General features: G+C 42.4%; 1 protein-coding gene across 1 annotated transcript; it reads right to left on the bottom strand.

Annotated features, from left to right (window-relative positions):
- Positions 1-233: 233 nt before the first annotated feature.
- On the bottom strand, positions 234-14,045 carry Plgrkt (plasminogen receptor with a C-terminal lysine). Its single transcript, XM_005063710.4, has 6 exons — positions 13,892-14,045; positions 12,912-13,028; positions 10,531-10,617; positions 2,572-2,702; positions 1,930-2,039; positions 234-639 (listed from the first exon to the last, which is right to left on the bottom strand). Exons 3-6 carry the CDS (start codon positions 10,609-10,611, stop codon positions 518-520), a joined length of 444 nt encoding a protein of 147 aa, XP_005063767.1. The 5' UTR covers positions 10,612-10,617; positions 12,912-13,028; positions 13,892-14,045; the 3' UTR covers positions 234-517.
- Between the last annotated feature and the right edge of the window lie 5,370 nt (positions 14,046-19,415).

Here is a 19,415-nt window from a genome sequence, read left to right as displayed (position 1 = left end):
ATCAACCCATTTCCCTCCTCACACTCCTTATGGAGCCCCATTTATGTCTCTAAACTTCATCATCTCTTCCTCCTCCCCCTCCAAACACTGAACGTTGTAATTCATTGTGCATTGGTCGCCCTTGGCCTCCCGTGTTCTTTTGTGTGGGACAGGACATGCTAGCAGATGCCTGTGAGAGTTGACAGCGAGTGGAAAGTCTGAATGATAAAACCTCAAGCAACAGAACATTGGTGTCAAATTCAGAACAATACAATTTATTTAATTTTGCACTTTGATAAATGTAAAACATACACACACAAGAAATTTGAATGCTATTTAGAATGGTGCCATGATTTGGTTGAGTGGTAGAAATTTTATTCTAAAATAGTTCAACAAATTCATTTTGAAATTTAATATTCTAAAATAAAAAATGCATTGTATCAAAATTTTGATCATTTAAAAAGCTGTAAACACCGTGATTCAAGCCAGCCTTTCCATGCTTTGAGTTGAACCATGTGCTTTGAGCATACACACGACTTCATTTGTCTGCGAAGAATTTATTCTGCTCCCTTCGGACTTTTTCCAGGCTTTCAAAAGTGATCATTCCTTTTGGCAGCTCCAACTTAGTCTTTTCTGTTTCTAATATGTCTTCGGCTTCACCTTAAATAAAATGCAGAAGTGTGTAAGGCAATGGGGGGGTGAGGGGGCCATCAGCATTTTGTGAGAGGGCTTGATTGCTGTTCCGGTGAGACACTGTGTCACTCTCTGTATCTGTGGCCTTACATCTCAGAGCTAAGCATTCTGGAAACCCAGCTGCAGCTGGGTGTGGTGGTACATGCCTATAATTTAGCACTCTGGCGGAAGGACAGAGCCCTACAGGGAGACTATGTCTCAGAAACCGAACCAAAAAATGATAAATGCATGGAGGAGCTAGTTATAACTACCTGGATTTGACCAATATACAACACACACATACAAACAATTGCAAATTTACACTAAAAATAAGTAAGCTGTCTGCAAAAAATAAAGAATACTTATAGAAATTATTAGAATTCTTTCCCAAGGGTTTAAAATTCAGCATTTCCAATCCATGGTCTAGATGATCAACAGGATATAAGGTAAAGCCTTGATTTGGTATTTGCCAGTTCCCATAATGTAAATGCTCCCATCATGACCAAACTCAAGCCACCAACGGGATGCTGCTGAGGCTAAAGTTGTGGCTGCATTTTGTTGCATCTGTATGCTGCTTCTGCATTTGCATAAATGCAGATACCATTGATACAAGTAATCTATAGTTATATACAATAGAAAATAATTAGAAATAGATGAGTTCTGAGTGCTTAATGCCTTTATTTTAAATACCTTTTATTTAAATACAATAAATTTAGTGTTTATTATCATTTAATTCTAAGACTGTATGCTCCTATTTAATTTAATTTTAGTAAACAACTGTGCCTCACACCCACCATGCAAAATTTCTAAACATTTATCAAGTCAGTTCTTATCCTCCTCTGCTGAAGGGAGCAGAGATGTTGGTCATTGGAATCTTAGGAAAATGATCCCACCAGAATCTACATAAGTCAAATAAGTCAAAGATTTATAAGGAGGGGATGCATATGCGCATGTGTATGTTCATGTGTATATATGTACATGTAGAGGCTAGGGGTTAACTTCCAGTGCCCGCCCTCAGACATTATCTATTCTTTGTTTTCGTTTTGAGACAGTATCTCAGACTGGTCTGGAGTGTGCCAAGTAGGCTAGGCTGGTTAGCCAGGGAGCCGAAGAGACCTGCCTGTCTCTGCCTCCCTGGTACTACTGAGATTACAAGCCTTTTACATGGGTACTGTAAACCCTCACGCTTGCAAAGCAAGTACCTTACTGACAGAGCCATCTCCCAGGCCTGATTGGAGATCAGAAGATTAATTAGGAAACAAGTTGAGGGAGACTTACTTTTCATTCTTTGTAGAAGTGTTCCGTAGCCCAGGTCATACTGATAGGTGAAAATAAAGCTGAGTGGAACTATAGGAACGAGAAAGGCTGGCTTCTTTTGCTTTATTGCTCTGTTTCAGAAATAGAAAGATGAACGTCAACAATAACTAGCAAATGCACTTCTTGTCCTTGTAAGAAAAAGCACTTGCATTCTGGAAGAATGTTTCCATCTCATAGGATATTTAATTTATCTGAGTCTTCTATAGAAATTGAATTTCCTCGCCCAGAATATCTCACCCAGATTCTTTGGTTGGGGTGGGGAGCTATGACTTGCTAATCTTTCTTAGACTTCAAGTCTTTGATTGCTCCATTTAAAGCACACAAATTCAGAACCTCTGGGGATAAGTACAGAGGCCATCCATCTTGCTGTCAAGTGAGCCTTCTTTAACTTGTGGACTAGAGAAAAAGAAGGAATCGAAGGAACTAAAGGCAGAATGAACTGTTACTACCCTTGCTCTACAGAGGAGTTAAGCTAGGGGAGGTTTCTTTGTTTACATGAATACTCTTGGGTTCAAAGTCCTACCTCGGTCAACTTAACAGTGCTATGATCATGGCAAAGACTGCATTATTTCAGAAAAATCTTAGAATAAATTGTAAACATACCCAGCTGCTAAAGAGATGGTGGCAATGCCAAAAAATGTGCCAAAATATTTGAGGAATTCCCGAGACCAGGCGATCTGCATAGCCATTTGCCTTTCCCTCATCTCATTCTGCATGGTCAGCTGCCTTTCCAGCTAAGCACAGAAGACAAAGCAAGGTCACTGCCTCTCATCTTGCAACAGTGTTGCAATCTGCTTTTTCGCATGGTCACTCACCTTTCGTCTTGGAACAGTGTTACAATCTGCTTTTCCTTCTTCGTTTGTTCTGATGTATTTTTACCTTGTTTAAATCACAACAGGCTTTGACTAAATTGCTCTGAACAGCTCTGCGTAACTATCACTTTGGCAGTGACAATCTCTTAAACTGTATACAAAACAGACATTGTTTCTGCTCAAAGAGGTCTTGCCTTCATTTTTGTGGACCCAGCCCTCTGTTTCCTATGAGGAAAGATCTGTGGGGTCACTAGACATATCCACCTTGCCTGCCTTTGTTGTTAGTTCGTACTTGGAAATCAGTTTTGCCTTCCATCCATGTTGCCTTCCAAATATACCCAACTACAAATTGAAATGCCAGGCCCTCATCAGACAGTGATGAAGGGGTGTTTCTTTGAGGTGTCAATAGAGGGTTTTGCTTGTCACCTTCTGTGTCTTGTGCCATTTTAGTAGGTGCCTTTCTTGGCTTTGAACAGCACAAAACACAGGACACAACACCTGATTGGATTTAAAAAAAATACATAGAAGCAGCAGTAGTGGCAAAATGAAAACCCAAGCCCATGATTTGAAGTGTCTGCTTTTTTGAGAGAAACTTGTTTCTTGGCTTCTTAATTCTAAAACCTTGACAGTACATATATATCACCATCAAAGCTCAGAAACAGAAAGTTAGAGTTCATGATGAAAGAAAAATAATGTGACTCGGTTTCCGGTCATGTCTGCATGGCAGGAACTGAGAGGAGATTGGTAAAAGGATAAGGCTTGGCCACACGACAGGAGAATGTCAAGCAAACTCCAGGTGTGCCCAGGCATCCTGTAAACAAAGAGGATTCTGGGAGGGGGAACCAAGGTAGAGTGACAATGGTCGCAAGGCAGACCTGGGTTCAGAGCAGGTCTGGGAGAGAGTTGGGTAATTCTCAGCTCCCCAGGTATCTGTGTGGTTCTCATGTCAGGAAATGTTCCCAGGGGGGAGCTAAAAATCAGAAGCAGGTGACATACCAGACTGTCACTAAACCACAGGGCCTGGAGAACTCATAGCAGACACTTGGGCAGAAAATAAGTCATAGATAGTTGGAGAAGGCAGTTGGATCTCAAGGATCCATAGCATGGAAAAGTGTAGGTCATGGCCAGATTCACCTGGAGCATGGTCAATGCTGTCAGAACAAATCACCTCATATTTCCCAGGTGGTTGTAAACAACAGCAGAGACATTTCCCTCAACCAGAGATGCTTCCTCTAATGCCTGTGCCACCTGAAGTCTCCTAGGCCAAACCAAGATTGTTCCAAGGAAAAGTGAACCGAGAAGAAGGAGCAAAAGGCAATTAAGCCACTGGGCCTTACCAAAATTTGCCTTTGTCAGTAGATGTTGAGGTTCATTTTGAGTTCCATTAAAGATAAATAATATGCCCTTATATGCATGAATATTGAATGTATAAAACCCATCCTTGCAAATCACTTAGTTCCCAAACTTGTATAATAATGCATATCTCTCAAAGTAATATAAATGCAGCAATTAGTAACTTGTGTTCATATAAAAAGGCATCTAGGAAAAAAAAGACACAGAAAAATCCAACATCAGTATCTTCAGCCATAAACATCTGTGGAGTTCTTCAGTGTAAACATCTGTGGAGTTCTTCAGTGTAAACATCTGTGGAGTTCTTCAGTGTAAACATCTGTGGAGTTCTTCAATGTAAATATCTATGGAGTTTGTCAATGTCCCAGTATCCATCCCAATAGCCCACAGCTGTTATCCATATGTTAACTGTAGGTAAGTCAGCGTAAGTTTAATTCAGTTTATTTCATTTTGCAGGTGGTTTAGGTAGCTCTGGTATGCAGCTGGGATTGAAAACTACTGCCTAAAGAGAACTATCGCAGGATAGATTTTTTAACCCCCAGTAAACATCAAGTGGATATCAGTCTGAAATTGATGACTGGAAACTGTCAAAGGGAGTAAGCAGAGATTTTTGTAAGGATCATGGGACTAAACAGTATGATGTAGTGGAGAGTGCAAAACACCCTGTCCTTGTCATATGCATAAACTTTATGGTAAAGAGTGAACCCAATGTATCAAAATTTTGTAAATCAGCCAGCAACTTAGAGGATGCCCAACCTGGGATGAGGCTATGACGAGATCTTGTGACTACAGGACAAACACACGATGTAAGGAAGGGGAGGGGAACTATCTAACTAGGCAGAAATGGCACTGTCAAAGATCAAAAGGACTGTTCTCAACACTGGACTCCAGTTGTAAAGCTCTCTCTCAAAGATTACAGGTTAACAGTTCTACGTCAGGCTTGGTAGTGCATGTCTGTAATCCCAGAACGTGAGAGGGAACATAGAATCGTGAGACCAACTCGGGCTCCTGCCACCCTGTCTCAAAGGACACCACCACCACCACCACCACCACCACACACATACACACACACACACACACACACACACACACACACACATACTCACACACGTTAATTTACAGCAGTGTCTGGCACACTCTAAGTGACACATTGTGTATTTATGTGGTAACATAGTATTGTCAAAGCTCTCCAGCTAAAGACACCTAGGATACACCTATAATTGAAAATCTGTTGTGGCTAAGCGACTGGTTGCAACAAAGGAGACATTGCAGTGGTGTCTTAGTAAGGGGTCATCAGAGAGAACTCATCATGGATCAGATGGAAGGGAAACAGGGAGGGAGGGAAGGAGGGAGGGAGGGAGGAAGGGAGGGAGGGAGGGAGGGAGAGTCCATTATTGTTCTAAAAACTCTGAGTTCTTAAGACCAGTGTTGGTGGCACATGCCTTTAATCCCAGCACTAAAGAGGCAGAGGCAGATGGATCTCTATGAGTTCAAGACCAGCCTGGTCTATAAGAGCTAGTTCCAGGGCAGCCTCCAAAGCCACAGAGAAAATAAACCTTGTGGCTTTGAGGTCTTGTTCAAAAATTTTAAAACAAATAAAACTTATAGTTAATGTTTTCCTTTGGGGAAATAAAACTAAAAATAATTATGCCTTAATAGTATTTGGCATCTAAACAATGTGTAATAATTGAAAAAATTAAACTGCACCCATATTTAATAAATCTGGGTGTCCAACAGCATAACTGTCATAATAGATAACCCCCTAACCCAATAGTTAGATTCAGTAGTCTATATCGAAACCTAACAATGAACCTAAAACTAACATCAATTTTCCTAATAGTGTGCTTTGAATCTATTAGGAAACATGATCCAAACATTTTTTTCCTCTAAGAAAAGTCCTACATAAAATATTTGAAACATGTCAGGACAGAGAGATACCACCACTAACTAGCCAGGGTCTGCACACTGCCACGACTAAGCAAGCACTGACTAAATATGTGACCTTTGGAAAAGCCTCTACCATTCTGTCTTTAACAGACACGTTAATATATAGCATTCTTAGCTCTTAACACAATGTTGAACTCATTGGCTGCCATCTCTACCCTGTTCAAGAATGTATGATCCCATGAGAGAAGAAATCACACAGTTTACCGCAGTATTTTAGCTCCTAATTCATGTGGCACTTGATAGGCAATTCACAGTTTATGTAAATGTCTGACTGTGGTAATGTAAGAAAAATCCATCAGTGTGCCTGGAAGTGTTTCTTTTTATTACCACATTTGGATCTATTCTTTCTGATTACATGACCGTGCTAGAAGCATGACCAAAAGCAAAAGGCAGGGTGTATTTCACTTTCCAGGTCCCAATCCATCACTGAGAGAAGCAGGTCCAGAACTCAAGTCAGGAACCTAGGGGTGGGAACCATGAGGGAACATTTTTCTAGCCGGGGTCTCCTGTTCAGCCAGCTCTCTTATACAGCCCAGACATACCTGCCTAGGACTGATACCGCCCACAGTGGACTGGGCTCTCCCACACTGGTCATCAGTCAAGACAATCTCTTAGGGACATACAGGCCAGTCTAATTAAAACAGCCCTTCAACTAAGAGTCTCTCTTCTCAGATGACTCCAGGCTGTTTCAAGCTGACAATAAAAAATTAACCAGGGTAGAAACACTACATCTTCCATCTGCAAGATCTAATTTCATTAAAAACTAGGAGAATCTATACTACCTTAAGTTTCCAGCACAAAAACAGGTCAAGGGCTGGCTATCATGTTTGGTTGGCTTTTGTTTTCTCTCATGTTGTTGCCTGAACACAGCAAACAACAAATTAACATTTACTGCCCCCTGATCTGTGCATGGATGGCCATGCTGCTTTGCCGACAGCCGCACTGCATAGCATGGGCTGGCAGCATCTGTATTTCTCTCTGTGTGTTACCTTTTCTGGTTTCCATTCTATCTCAGTAACATCAAACTTTCCAGACATTTGGGCACTCTAAAGTTGTTTAGGTGTGCCCTCTAGTGGCTCTGTGGAAAATGTTCATTTTTAATTGTAAAGCTCATCTTCAGTAAGAGGTTGGAAGAGGCAGTTTCTCTCCCTATCCCCCCAAACTAACCTCTCTTTCCTCTTTCCTCTCTCTCCCCTTTCTCCCCTCCCCCCTCCCCATCTCTTTTTGGTTGCTGTACTATGTACTGAACCTAGGACCTCATGAATGCTAGGCAAACACTCTACCACTTAGCCACATAGCTCCTAGTCCTAATACATTGTATGAAATTCTCAAAGACTAATTTTTTTAAAAAAGAAAAGAAAGTCTTCATATCAGTCACCAACCATCTGTACAACTGCATAGTCTCCTGAAACTATGCAATGCTTATGTTACATTCTTTGAGTGGAAGATGGACTGAATTCAGCTGATGTAGTATGAACAAGGTTTGCATTAAGGAATAGAGGTTGACTCAATTCAAGATACTGTTGAATGTGTACATGCACACATACAAGTGTATAGTGAATCTGATGAGTCTTGCTTGTATGAAAAACTCATGGTGACCAAATCTCCCCCATCCGTGGGCTCTGATTCTCCTCCCTGGAAGGCTTATAGAAATACGCAGTTGGGGAGAAAGGTAGAAAGGTGCACTTGAGCCCAATATACCAGCACCTACTTCTGAACACAACTTCCAAATACTCCCTGCTTCAGATTGCTAAAGCTGACCCTACCCAAGAGGGCTGCAATATGGCTAGCTTATGCAATAGAAAAAAAAATGTTGTCTCAGTTCCGGAATCTAGAAATCCCAAATCAATGTATCCAATTCCTTGACAAGCTATAGGAGACCTCTGTCTCTAGCTTGTAAATGACTATGTCCATATTTGGGGTACAGGACCAAATGTCCTCTTAAACGTCACTGACAGATCAGATTAAGACCCACCCTAAGGATTTATTTTAACTTGATTACCTCTATGAAGACTCTATCTCCAATGAAGTCATATTGGGGTTAGGATTCCAAAATTTTGAGGGGACTCAATTTGGTTAGTAATTGAAGGATCAGAGAGGCTAGAGAATCATTGCTTTGTTGTTGAGCATTTGTTTAAGATAAATTTTGCTCTATTGAAGCCGTGTGATGCTCAGGTATGACATCTCCATTGTGGGGTGGGGAATCCAAAGCAAGACAAGCACAAGGAAGGGGTCTGTCAGCTCCTCAAATGAACATGGCGTGTTTGAGGGTACAGTGCATCAGGCCCTACCTAGCCTTTTCTCGGTTCCATGCAGGTGAAGTAGCCATTGCTCTAGGGAAAATTTTACCCTGTCTTCTTCCAGATGAGAGAAGGCTGCTGGCTCACGAGGGGCTGTGTTCCTGGGTTGGGTTCACCTTTGGGTTAGATAAGCTGAAAATTGATGACCTCAATGCCACACCTGGAAAACCTACTCATTGGGATTGACTGGCGAGGACTTGAGGTTGTTCTCTTGCCTCTGGTCAGTAAAGTGACTACCAGGAACCATGAACATTCCTGCACATACTTGATGGATGGATCAAAAAAGCCAGGCCCTAGCTTGTGTGCCAGTGAACAACTCTAAGGAATGTTCCTCTTGCTCATGGTTCATTATAAAAGCAGTAGATTACCTTACACTCAGTGTTCCCCATACATGACCTAAATTCACAGAGAGCAGAGCATTCACTTACACCCAGGCCCAGCCTCGTCACCTCTGGGGAGTAGCATGAGGAAGTGACACCATGCTGTTTCCGTGCAGTGATGATTCCTCTAACTCAGGACTCTCTGGTTTCCTGTAACTTCCAAGAGGAATAAACCCCCAAATCTTCACAGATCCTGAGGTCATGGGGTCTTATTAAGAAGGAAACTTCTGTAGTTTCCATGCACAGGTGGCTCCAAGTTTCTGAGATACTAGGCTGATTCCTGTACTTTAGTCACCCCTGGTCACTGCCAGTTACAGAAAAACAAAACAAAACTTGCCCATTTTTTCTATTTCTGTATTTTCACCAAAGAAACCATTATACTGCCCAGGAACCTGGATAAATCTTTAATAGCAGCTGGGTATAGTGGCACATACCCATAACCCTAGCACTGAGGAGACGGAAGTAGGAGGACCAAAATTCAAGACTATCTTAGACTACACAACCAGTTTGAAGCTAGCCTGGGCTACATGAAACCCTAACTTTAAAAAAAAGATTTTAATTGCAATAACAGTAACTCCTAATACAAGCAACAGGCATTATATAATACACATTCTATATATATCATACATAATGAGTATACTGTTTCCCTCTTGGAGTAACTCTGAAGGGCATATTGGCTCTATGGTACAGACCAGAAGACCAAGGACAGATTGGGCATGCCATCAGGTTAATCAGGATTCATACAGGCAGGCTGGTTCACCTTTCACTTATACTTCCCAAGAGTAGTGCTTTCTACCCTTAGAGACATAACAGACCACCGGGGCACCATGATCTTTGTTTAAAATCTCAGCAAAACAATTTGGGCCGAACTTTTTTACTTTCAGATGTGATTTATAACATTTAAAAATACTTTGACAACTCATAATGGGCAATTCAGCAATGTCTTTGATTTTTTTTCTAAACATCTACTGTATAATCCAAGGTCAAGTGTACAGTCTATAGCAGTTTTCTAATGCCACATTATCAAATTATTATCAGAGGTTAAAGGGCAAAAGTGTGGCTCTGCCTCTCTGAAGGTGGCAGGGGAAAATCTGCTTCTTTGGCTTTTCTAACTTAGTGAGACTGCCTGCCTTTTTTGGCCATGGCCCTGACTCACTCCATCTTCAAAAGCCTGTAGAGTGTCTTTCAGCTTGGGTTTGTGTAAGCTGTCTATGTGTGGCAGCAGTATGACATCTTTGAATTCTTTCTCTCTCTGTTTCTGTCTCTGTGTCTGCCTCTCCTCTCTTCTCTCTCTCTCTCTCTCTCTCTCTCTCTCTCTCTCTCTCTCTCTCTCTCTCTCTCTCTCTCTCACACACACACACACACACACACAGAGTCTCCTTATAAGGGACCTGGGAATTATAATGAACCCAATGAATAATCCAGGCTAACACCTCTTTATAGGATACATGCAGTAAAGCCACTTTCCATGGAAGGTATCATATTCCTAATACATGCACAGGTTCTAGGAATCTGGGATACCTTGAGGCAAGGGGATATTCCGTTCATAATATACTCTAAGCAATTACGTGTAGTGTGAAATTTTTGAAACAAGTATCTGAATTGGAGGCAAGGGCCATTCGCCAACGAGCGAGTCATCCACTTCATCTCTTGAGGGTGGTGCCCAAGAGCATTTTAATTAGGGGTCAAGGAGAGTCAAAGAGAACACACCTCTAGAGAACCAGAGTAGAAATTTTATGTGATTAGGAAAATAACATCTTAAGTAACATGTACCTGAAGTCGGGCATGCATAGCCATAAACTCCTGTTGGTTTTTCATGTTTTCATTCATAGATTTTGAGAATATGAACCCCATCTTGACCTAAAGCATAAAAATGCAAGGCAACTTTAAATTACAGTCTCTGTATATCCTTATACATGCTCTGAACTATCAACAATGTAAAAAGAGAGAAACCTACCTAGGGAGTAGTGTAAATGCTAACTAGCTGTTTAACCTCAGGCATACTTACCCAGCCTGGCGTCATTTACTTAGCCAAGACCCACAGATTGAAATGATTTCCCTTCTCTTCCTACTCTGTAAACACATAGTGCCATGTTCCCTCATGCTCTTCCCAGCTCTAAATCTAAGGCTATCCATCTTCTTACTGTCTGTTCAGTAGACAGTAAGACCTTGCTCTGAGGGTGTGTGCTCAGAAGAACTTTTGTCTGTCCTTCTTGAGCCTGTGTTTTAAGAATCAGGTGTCTCCTGGTCAGTGTATCCGTGTTCTTCCTGAAGTCACATGCTCCCATCCCTCTTTGACACACATCTCATCTCTACCTTCTTGCAGCTGATACCCCCTACCTATCCTCCAGCCTCACCTTCATTCTCTCCAAGTTACCGAGGTCCTCAGGGGAGGGAAGGATAAGGATGCTTACCTGCCCTTGCTAACGCACTGTGAAAAAAAACTCCGTGTGTGAGTGTATATGTCCATTCATGTGTGTGAGTGCAGGTTGGTGCGTCACGGCACATGAGTGCAGGTCGGAGGACAGCCCAGGTATTGGTCTTTTTTTGTGACAGTCTATCCCACTTGTTGCTCTCAGCTATGTACATCAGACTAGCTGGCCGAGAGCCACCGAGGGATTCCTGTCTCACCACTGGGATTGCAGATGTGTGCTACCATGCCCAAATTTTCATTGGTTTGGGGGCATCCAACACTGGTCTTCATGATTTATGGCAAGCACTTTATGCATTAAGCCATCTCCTCTGGCCAGAAATGCATTTTTTAAAAGGACTACATTGTAGAGTTTCTCCTCTCCTTCCAGTGAAAGTTATAGCCCAATAAACTCATTGTAAGTTGTAAATATCATTGAGAAAAATTCATTTACCACACCTAATATACTGAACATCATGGTTTACCTTAGCCTATCTTAAATGTACTTAGAACACTTACATACTACAGGCCTCTTTGTATAATAAAGTGCTTGATATAACTTATTAAGTAGTACAGCAAAGCTAAAAACAGAATGGCTGTTCTCGTTTACTAACCTGAAAATGATTAAAATTTGATGTTTGTTTTCTTATGAATGCATGTTGCAACTGTGACTCAAGTCACACAGGCACACCCACATCAGACACCGCTTCAGTTTTCATCTTATGACCTTATCTTGCCTAACAGCTGCCTAAGAGGGCTGTAAACTGCAGGTGGGTCAGAACTCCCAGTTTCGTTCTAAATCCAAGTGAGTATGTACAGAAAACATTTTAGTCATTGACGTTTCCCTCAGAAGACTATGTGTCACAACTTCCCTACTTTCTTCAATGTCATTTTAGTAGGCTGTTTAATACCTTCACATCACAGCAGCCAATCTTGATGCTTTACACACAGGATTTATATTTATTCGGATCCCAGACAACAGCTATCTCCACATCTTTCCTGGATTTAGAGTAATTCGGGAAATGAGCAGGGGAAGAGTGGGAATACAGTTGGAGTGGTTACCCTGTTAGTAGGGTGAGCGGGACCAAGGATGTTTCCCAAGAGTAGAGTGGGAGCTGAGAGCCAGGCTTCAGTGACTTCTGTGTATTCCAACAAAGAACACACCCTGGAATTACATGGCACTTGAACCAATCAGCTGCAGAGCCCGGCAGAGGCTGAAGTACTTACCAAGAAGAAAGAGCAGATCCCTAAGGATTCCTTATGACAGTTCCTTTCTGTCTGTCATTGTCCCACTCAGCACCCTATGAGCAGGGACAAAGGACACTCATGGGGGAGGGGACCTATCAGCTTACCCTGTTATCTAAGTATCAACAGCCCAGATGAGTCATTTCCAACTGAGCTTGCAGGAGAAACACTGCCATCCCTCTTGCTAGTCTCTGTGGCTTCTACTTGCACAAAATAGAATGATTCCACTCAAGGAAAACTTTGGCTCAGGCTACTCACCATCCCTTATTTGTCTTCTGCATGTAGGAATGGAAGGCTGAATTTTTATATCTGCTGCAAACATTTTCAAAGAAATTGATTGTTCTCTAGTGCACGCGCGCACACACACACACACACACACAGATCCAAGTCCCTTGGCACACTCCTATGGGGGGTGGGCTCTCCCTTGTATGGGTGGGACAATCCTCATGTCAATCATCTAGAGAAGAGAAACACTCCCAAAAGCTAGGGTCAGGCTTACCTCTTTCTGGGTCTTGAACTCTTGGACTTGGACTTTGGATATGTCAGGAGTAATTCTCAGGTAGATGAGTTAAAGCCAGAGGGAAACCAGGAACAATGTCCCTCTAAGAGACCGCACCTGCAAATGAGTATGCCATACCTTGTAACTTCACCCTTGAACAGTGTTTTCAACTTCTATTCTCCTATACCTAAGAAAGCCAGTAACAGCCTTTTCTTAGGGTATTCCAAATACCCTCAATTTTCTCTCTCCCAGAGACAAAACATTAGCAACAGCTAAATAAGAGGAGCCTTGAATTGACTTTCTTATGGGTAACACAGGAAACAAGAATGTTGTGGAGGACAGAAAATATTGATGTGGGTCCAGGTTGCTCCTGATTTTTGCTTGCTTGCTTGGGGGTGTTTTTTTTGGGGGGGTTGATGCTCCAGTTCTGCACAGCCATGATTTTAATTACTGTGGAAAGGTGTGTTTCTGGGGGAATAGTGATGGTACAAATCTCAGACTTTCTCTGCTTGCCCTGGGAGCCAAGATTTGATTTGGAAAAAGAAAGAATTTGTGACTTCTGTTATCCAGATCTCTGTCCTGCTTTATTAACTGAATTTGTGGCTGGTCACATCACCGCAGTCATTCTCAATCAGTCTTCCAAATTATATTTCCTATTAAACTTAAGCAGAAGCACATAGCCTCTGGGGGTGTTTTCTGTCATTGTTTCCACTTTGACTCTGTGGGGGCAGTTTACTGTCATGTAGGTATTTCCCCCTAGAGTTATCCCGTTTCCCTCTCCACTGCACTCTGCAGACTTTTCCCAACTTGGTGACAATACTACTGAGAGATCACAAAACCGGGTTGGCGATACCTGCCAGCCTCGGGGGCATTAGCAGAACCCAGAGCCCAGGCCTTCCCTGCCCAGCTGGAGCTGCTGCTAGGCGGGGATGTGTAGCCAAGCCGACCCTCCCTCCCTCCCTGAGGTTGAATGCACTCACGCGACACAGTGCTGGGACGGTGACCACCGCAGAGGCCTCTAGCCAGAGCTCCAGATGGATCAGCGTAGGACTGTGCTTTGCTTGGCGGAGCCTAGGGATTGGACGAGCTTCAGCCAATCAGCATGGCCTTTGGATCTTTCAAGGGCTCCTGTTCTAGCGTCCTGGGGTGTCCTTCCGGTGCAGGCGTCAGGAGCAGGGAGGTGAGTGGGGCGGGTCAGAGCCGCAAATTGAAACCTGCAGGATGTAATCTAGCGGATGATTTTTTGAGGAAAGGCAGAAGAAGCAGCATGGAAATGTCATTTCAAGTCCCCGGAATCCCGAGCCTGTAAAAATGCCACCATCAAATAGCTGAAAGGTAAACAGGAAACAAAAACAAAGAATTTCTATGTTACCTTATGCCCTTTCCAGATTACGTACTCCTACCAGCAATGTCTGTCTGGAGTAAGGCTCCCCAACTTCTGAAGAAACACCCAAGGACCCATTAGCTACCCAGCGGTTTGGAAAAATAGCGTGTACTTCACGCTGTTTTCTTTAGGAAGAGCTCCCTACCTTGACCTTGGCTGGCACCACACGGTAGAGAAGGCATCTAGCCTCTTCCCAGGCACAGAACTCCCAGACTTGTGTGGATGCTCTTAGCTTCAGTTCTCGGTATTCTTTCTGGCTTGTACAGTCTTCATTTCAAACATTTGTTCAATAGCCGGATGGGAAAATTGCAACAATATCTTTATTCCTGTTGGTGGGAGCCTGCGTGTTACCAAGAGTAAAAGCTTTTGAAGGGAGCTGAGCCACAGATAGTTTTTACGCTCGCAGACAAGCCATGTCTTTTTCCCACCTGGTTACCCGCACCCTCTCATTTTGTCACTTCCATCTGCAGTAGAACTAATGTCATCTGATTATCGTGCTTCGAGGGCTGAATGAGGAAATATATTTAGATGCACACAAGGTTTTCCATCTGCGTATAGCATTCAGTAGATCATAAGTGGCAACAGCGGCAGTTTCTGCTACCTATAGTCTTGAAAGCACCAGGGAGAGCGAATGGTTACTAAAGCCAGGTGAGAGCTGACACTTTGGGAGGATGCCCAGCGGGAATAGAGGAAGCCAAGCCCCCTTTTGGGCAGAGAAGGTGAGAAAGTCAACCTTAGGAGGCACGGAGGTCCTTGTGCCCACAGATGAGCTCTAGAGAAACCAGCAATGTTAAGCAAGAGGGGTTGTATCTTCAAAGGGAGAGATGTATAACCGGTTTTCTGCTCAGAGGCTGGGAGCAGAGGTGGTTAATAGCCTGATGAACTTTTCATTATCTCCCCCAGATCCTTATCAAGAGCTTGTTTTTCTCAGTCAGTCTATAGAACCTATTTTTATGAACTATGTCACATGTAGTCAATCTATAGAACATGTCTTTATGGATGATGTCATATACAGTCAATCTAATTAATTTATTTCTTGCCTTTTTAAAGACTTGCTTATTCTGGACAGTTGAAATAAACAAAATGACTTTTACTGGCTTCTTTTACTTTGACACTATTTTCCACGTACATCTAAGTTATAGCAGAGGGTCTGGTGAAATCTGTCAGTGGGTTAATGGGCTTACCATCCTGGGATCCACATGGTGGAAGGAAACCCATTATTGCAAGTTGTCCTTTGACATCCATAAGTGTTCCATGCATGAGTGTGCACCTGTATACACACACACACACACACACACACACACACACACACACACACAATCAATACATTTGAGATAAAAAGCAAACAAAATAAATTGTATCATGGAACATTGCTCCATTTCTTGTTGGGGCTAAATAAAAGCCTTATATATGGACATAGCACATTTTGTGTGTTCATTCAGAATTGATGGACGTTTGGATGGTTCTATTTGGCCTGTTATAATTAACATTGGTAGTTTTGTGAGCATATTTGCAGTTATCTTGGGTGTATCTGTAGGGGTAGAATTGCTGGGCCATACAGTAAGTTAGAGTTTAACTGAGTAAGCTGAAGAAACATGCAATGTGATGGCAATAAATTAGGATTCTCATTTCACTGTACATCTGTGTCTTAGACACTGGAGCCAGAGTTCTGGGTTTGAATCCCACTTGTAGCGTTTCCTATCATGTAAGCTTTGACAAGGTACATGTGGTGTATGCCTCAACTTCAACATCTCTAAAGTAGAACCAACTCCAGGAAATAAAATTCATAAGACTGTTCTACAAGTTGGGTAGTCAGTCTAGCGTATAGATGACAAAGCCTGACATTTTTAAATACCACATGTTTTGCCATAACTGATACTTTTTAATCATTGTGATTGTTACATTTTATCTTATTAATTGGATAGTTTTTTTTTAAATGATGCTACAGCTTGTCAAGGTTTGTCACTGAAATGCTGTAACTGGAGATGACAGAGAGTCAAGGAAAGCTGTTGTGAGCAGGGGCAGTTATACTTCAGAGTGTAATCTGAGTCAGATGAGGCTTCGTGTGGCCCAGTTGAAGCATTTCATAGCAGCCCAAGAATCATAACCCTGACAGGGGAAGAACGATAAGGGTGTGGACTCTAGTCTGCTTCAGCTGTATGCAAATGCTCTACACAGCCATCAGGCAGGAAGCTCATAGGTGATTCTCTGTGGGTTGCTCTTCAGCTGTGATGTCACCACTTGACTGAACCCCTGCTAACTTCCTTCTCCTGGAACCCGTGCAATTCACATGACCTTGTTCTCAACCTGTGAATCTCAACCTCGTGTCCCCAGAACTGCAGCCTTGTCTTCTCCTCCTCCTCCCCTAGAAAATAGTCCCTGAACTCTAAAAATAGTGCTGAAGAGATAGCTCATCCAGTTAAGGACACTGGTTGCTCTTCCAAAGGACCAGGGTCTGATTTTTATCTTCCATATGGTATCAGTAATCCCAGCTTACAACTATCTGTAACTCCAGTTCCAGAAGGCCTGACATTCTTTTATAGCACAGACATCCATGCAGATAAAACACCCATGCATATGGAATAAATAAATTTAAAAAATAAAATAAAATGGTCTGCCTTATTATATGTGGTACCCCGAGACCTCTCTCTCTCTCTCTCTCTCTCTCTCTCTCTCTCTCTCTCTCTCTCTCTCTTTTTCTTTCTGTCCCCCCCCTCACACACACACATACACACACACACATACACTTTTGGTTTCCATTCCATTTTCTGACATAAAATTCCTAGAAACCTGTTGTAATTGTATGATTAATAAGATTGCTTGGTAATCTTTTGTTCTGGGATATGACCCACATAGCTACTAATTCTTTGGAATTTCCTGAGAGATGGAAGTATCCTCTGTTCTAGTGAAGTGACTCTGGTGAGTTCCTGGATTTGATCTTGTCATCAGAATGGCCAAACTACGGTCAGAGCATGGCACTTTCACCCACAACTCCTGTCCTCCATAAAGGAGAGAAGGGCTGAAAGCTAACTGTGGTGATATTTTGCTTATGATCTAACAAAGCTTGCCAGGAGATCAGAGTGCAGAGCTAAGCCACTAGTTAGCTCTAGAGACCAGGCAGTGGTGGTATACACCTTTAATCCCAGTACTTGGGAGACAGAAGCAGACAGATCTCTGTGAGTTCAAGGCCACCCTGGGCTACATGAGATTGATCCCGTCTAAAGGAGAAACAGAGCTCACACACAAATGTGATCCCAGCACTAAGGAGGTGGAGACAGGAATGATATGTCTGGGCGAAGAGAGGAATATAAGGCAGGAAGAGACAGGAGCTCAGGGCAGTCTGAGGATTCAGTCTGAGAGGTCAGTCTGAGGATTTGTACAAACAGGATCTCCCCTTTGGTCTGAGCATTGGTAGAGGTAAGAACTCTAGTTGCTGGCTGCTCTGCTTCTCTGATCCTTTGGCTTTCACCCCCTGATAGCTGACTCTGAAGTTTTATTATCAAGACCAAAGAGAATTTGTGCTACACTGAACTGATCATTGATGCAGTCTCTATGAAAATTCCTGAGCCAGAGGTTCAAGCAGAACATCTGGAGGGTCCTGTTGGGTAGTGAACTCAAAGGGAAGTGCAAAAGCTCCCCCTTCCCCACCTGACCATACCTTACCCTGTATATACTTTTATCTGTATCAGTGGTGATGTCCTTTCAATGAACTGGTTCACACAGGTAAATTGTTTCTCATAGTTTGTGAGCTACTCTAACAAACCAGAGACAGCCATGGGAATCCTAATTTGTTGTTAGTCCCTCAGAAGTTCTAGAGACCTAGTTTTAAGATTGGCCTCTGCCATGGGGTCCATCCTGTGGGGCTTCACCCTTAACTTGTGGGATGTGACTTTACTTCTCCACAGGCAGTGCTGGAATTGAACTGACCCAGAGCAGCTTCTCACCAGAGCTCTGGGCTTCCATGAACACACCCTCAGCCTGCCTTCTGCAGCTGGCTAGAGTGTCATCTGTAGAATGCTATCAGACGCCTCTGCTTGAACCAACCTTTCAGTTTAGACCTCAGCTGCAATGGTGTTCTCTGAGAGACACCTTCACAGTTCACAGGGGTTCTGCTCTCTCTTGAGGAGGACCCTGTGGCAGATTGTTCACGGCTCTCACCAGAATTCACTTTGTGCATTTCCTTACCACAGAGATGTCTAGTCTTCATCATCAACTAATCTCCCCCGAATAAATAGGATACAACGTTAGAGATGACCAACGTGTTCCATTGTTCAGCTTTGGCTAGCACTGTTTTTCTCTTGTCTGAATGTTTCTCTATTCATCTTGTCCAAATCACAAAACTCAAACCATTTTCAGGGCTCCTTTTCCCTTACTTAGGCTATTTGGTTTACATGGTATATTCTGTGTTGATAGAACATTTTTTTAATTAAAGTCACATCCTGCCTTTCTACTTCTGGAGGGCACCAAATTCATTAAGGAGCCTGATCAACTTCGTGGGAAAATAGAAGTCTAAGATGTAGGAACAGGTGGAGAGATGAGGGTAATCTTCAGATTACTCATATGCAAATCGGTAAGAGCAGGCCTTCAATCCCCAAGGACAGTTGGGACAGTTTCAGTTACCTTTGCTGCTGACTATTCATATAGACCTTAAGCAAAACTTGTAAAACAAAACACCTGCCCCTTCAGTTTTAAAAATAATTTACATCATAGGAATTACTAAGGGACTACGACTTAATCCTCACTGTTCAAATAATTTATTAACCAAGAGAACCCAGCTACACAGTGAGTCTCTCAAGTGAATTTTTATAGATCTGAATTTTTATATGACCACACTAACATATCATAAATATTTCCTGGGACTTGGCTATCATTTTTTAGAGAAAAGAAATATTAACTAGAAATGTGTTTGTCTGTGCATGTGTACATACACACATACGTGTTTAAATTAGACTTCTACATATAAAGTCTATATTTTATTTTCAGCCAGTCACTGAAGTTGGGAAAACTACTTTATTCCACTAATGAGGTTCAAAAGGCATTTGGAAGAGGGGATAGCTCAGCTGAGGCTTCCAAGTCTATTCCAATTTTTGAATGATATTGAGAATCCCACATTCTCTATA

This window comes from Mesocricetus auratus, unplaced genomic scaffold, assembly GCF_017639785.1.
Source record: "Mesocricetus auratus isolate SY011 unplaced genomic scaffold, BCM_Maur_2.0 Super-Scaffold_4256, whole genome shotgun sequence".
In the NCBI taxonomy this organism is placed as follows: Eukaryota; Metazoa; Chordata; class Mammalia; order Rodentia; family Cricetidae; genus Mesocricetus; species Mesocricetus auratus.
Note: the sequence above shows the minus strand (reverse complement) of the source record. Positions and strands in the feature narration are given on the sequence as shown.

Excerpts from the sequence above, each read along its gene's own strand:
- Plgrkt (XM_005063710.4), bottom strand. The coding sequence starts at position 10,611 with ATGGGGTTCATATTCTCAAAATCTATGAATGAAAACATGAAAAACCAA. Across the intron at positions 2,703-10,530 it reads CTATGCATGCCCGACTTCAG|CTGGAAAGGCAGCTGACCAT; the intron begins GTACATGTTACT and ends TTCTGTGCTTAG. Across the intron at positions 640-1,929 it reads ACTTCTACAAAGAATGAAAA|GTGAAGCCGAAGACATATTA; the intron begins GTAAGTCTCCCT and ends ATTTTATTTAAG.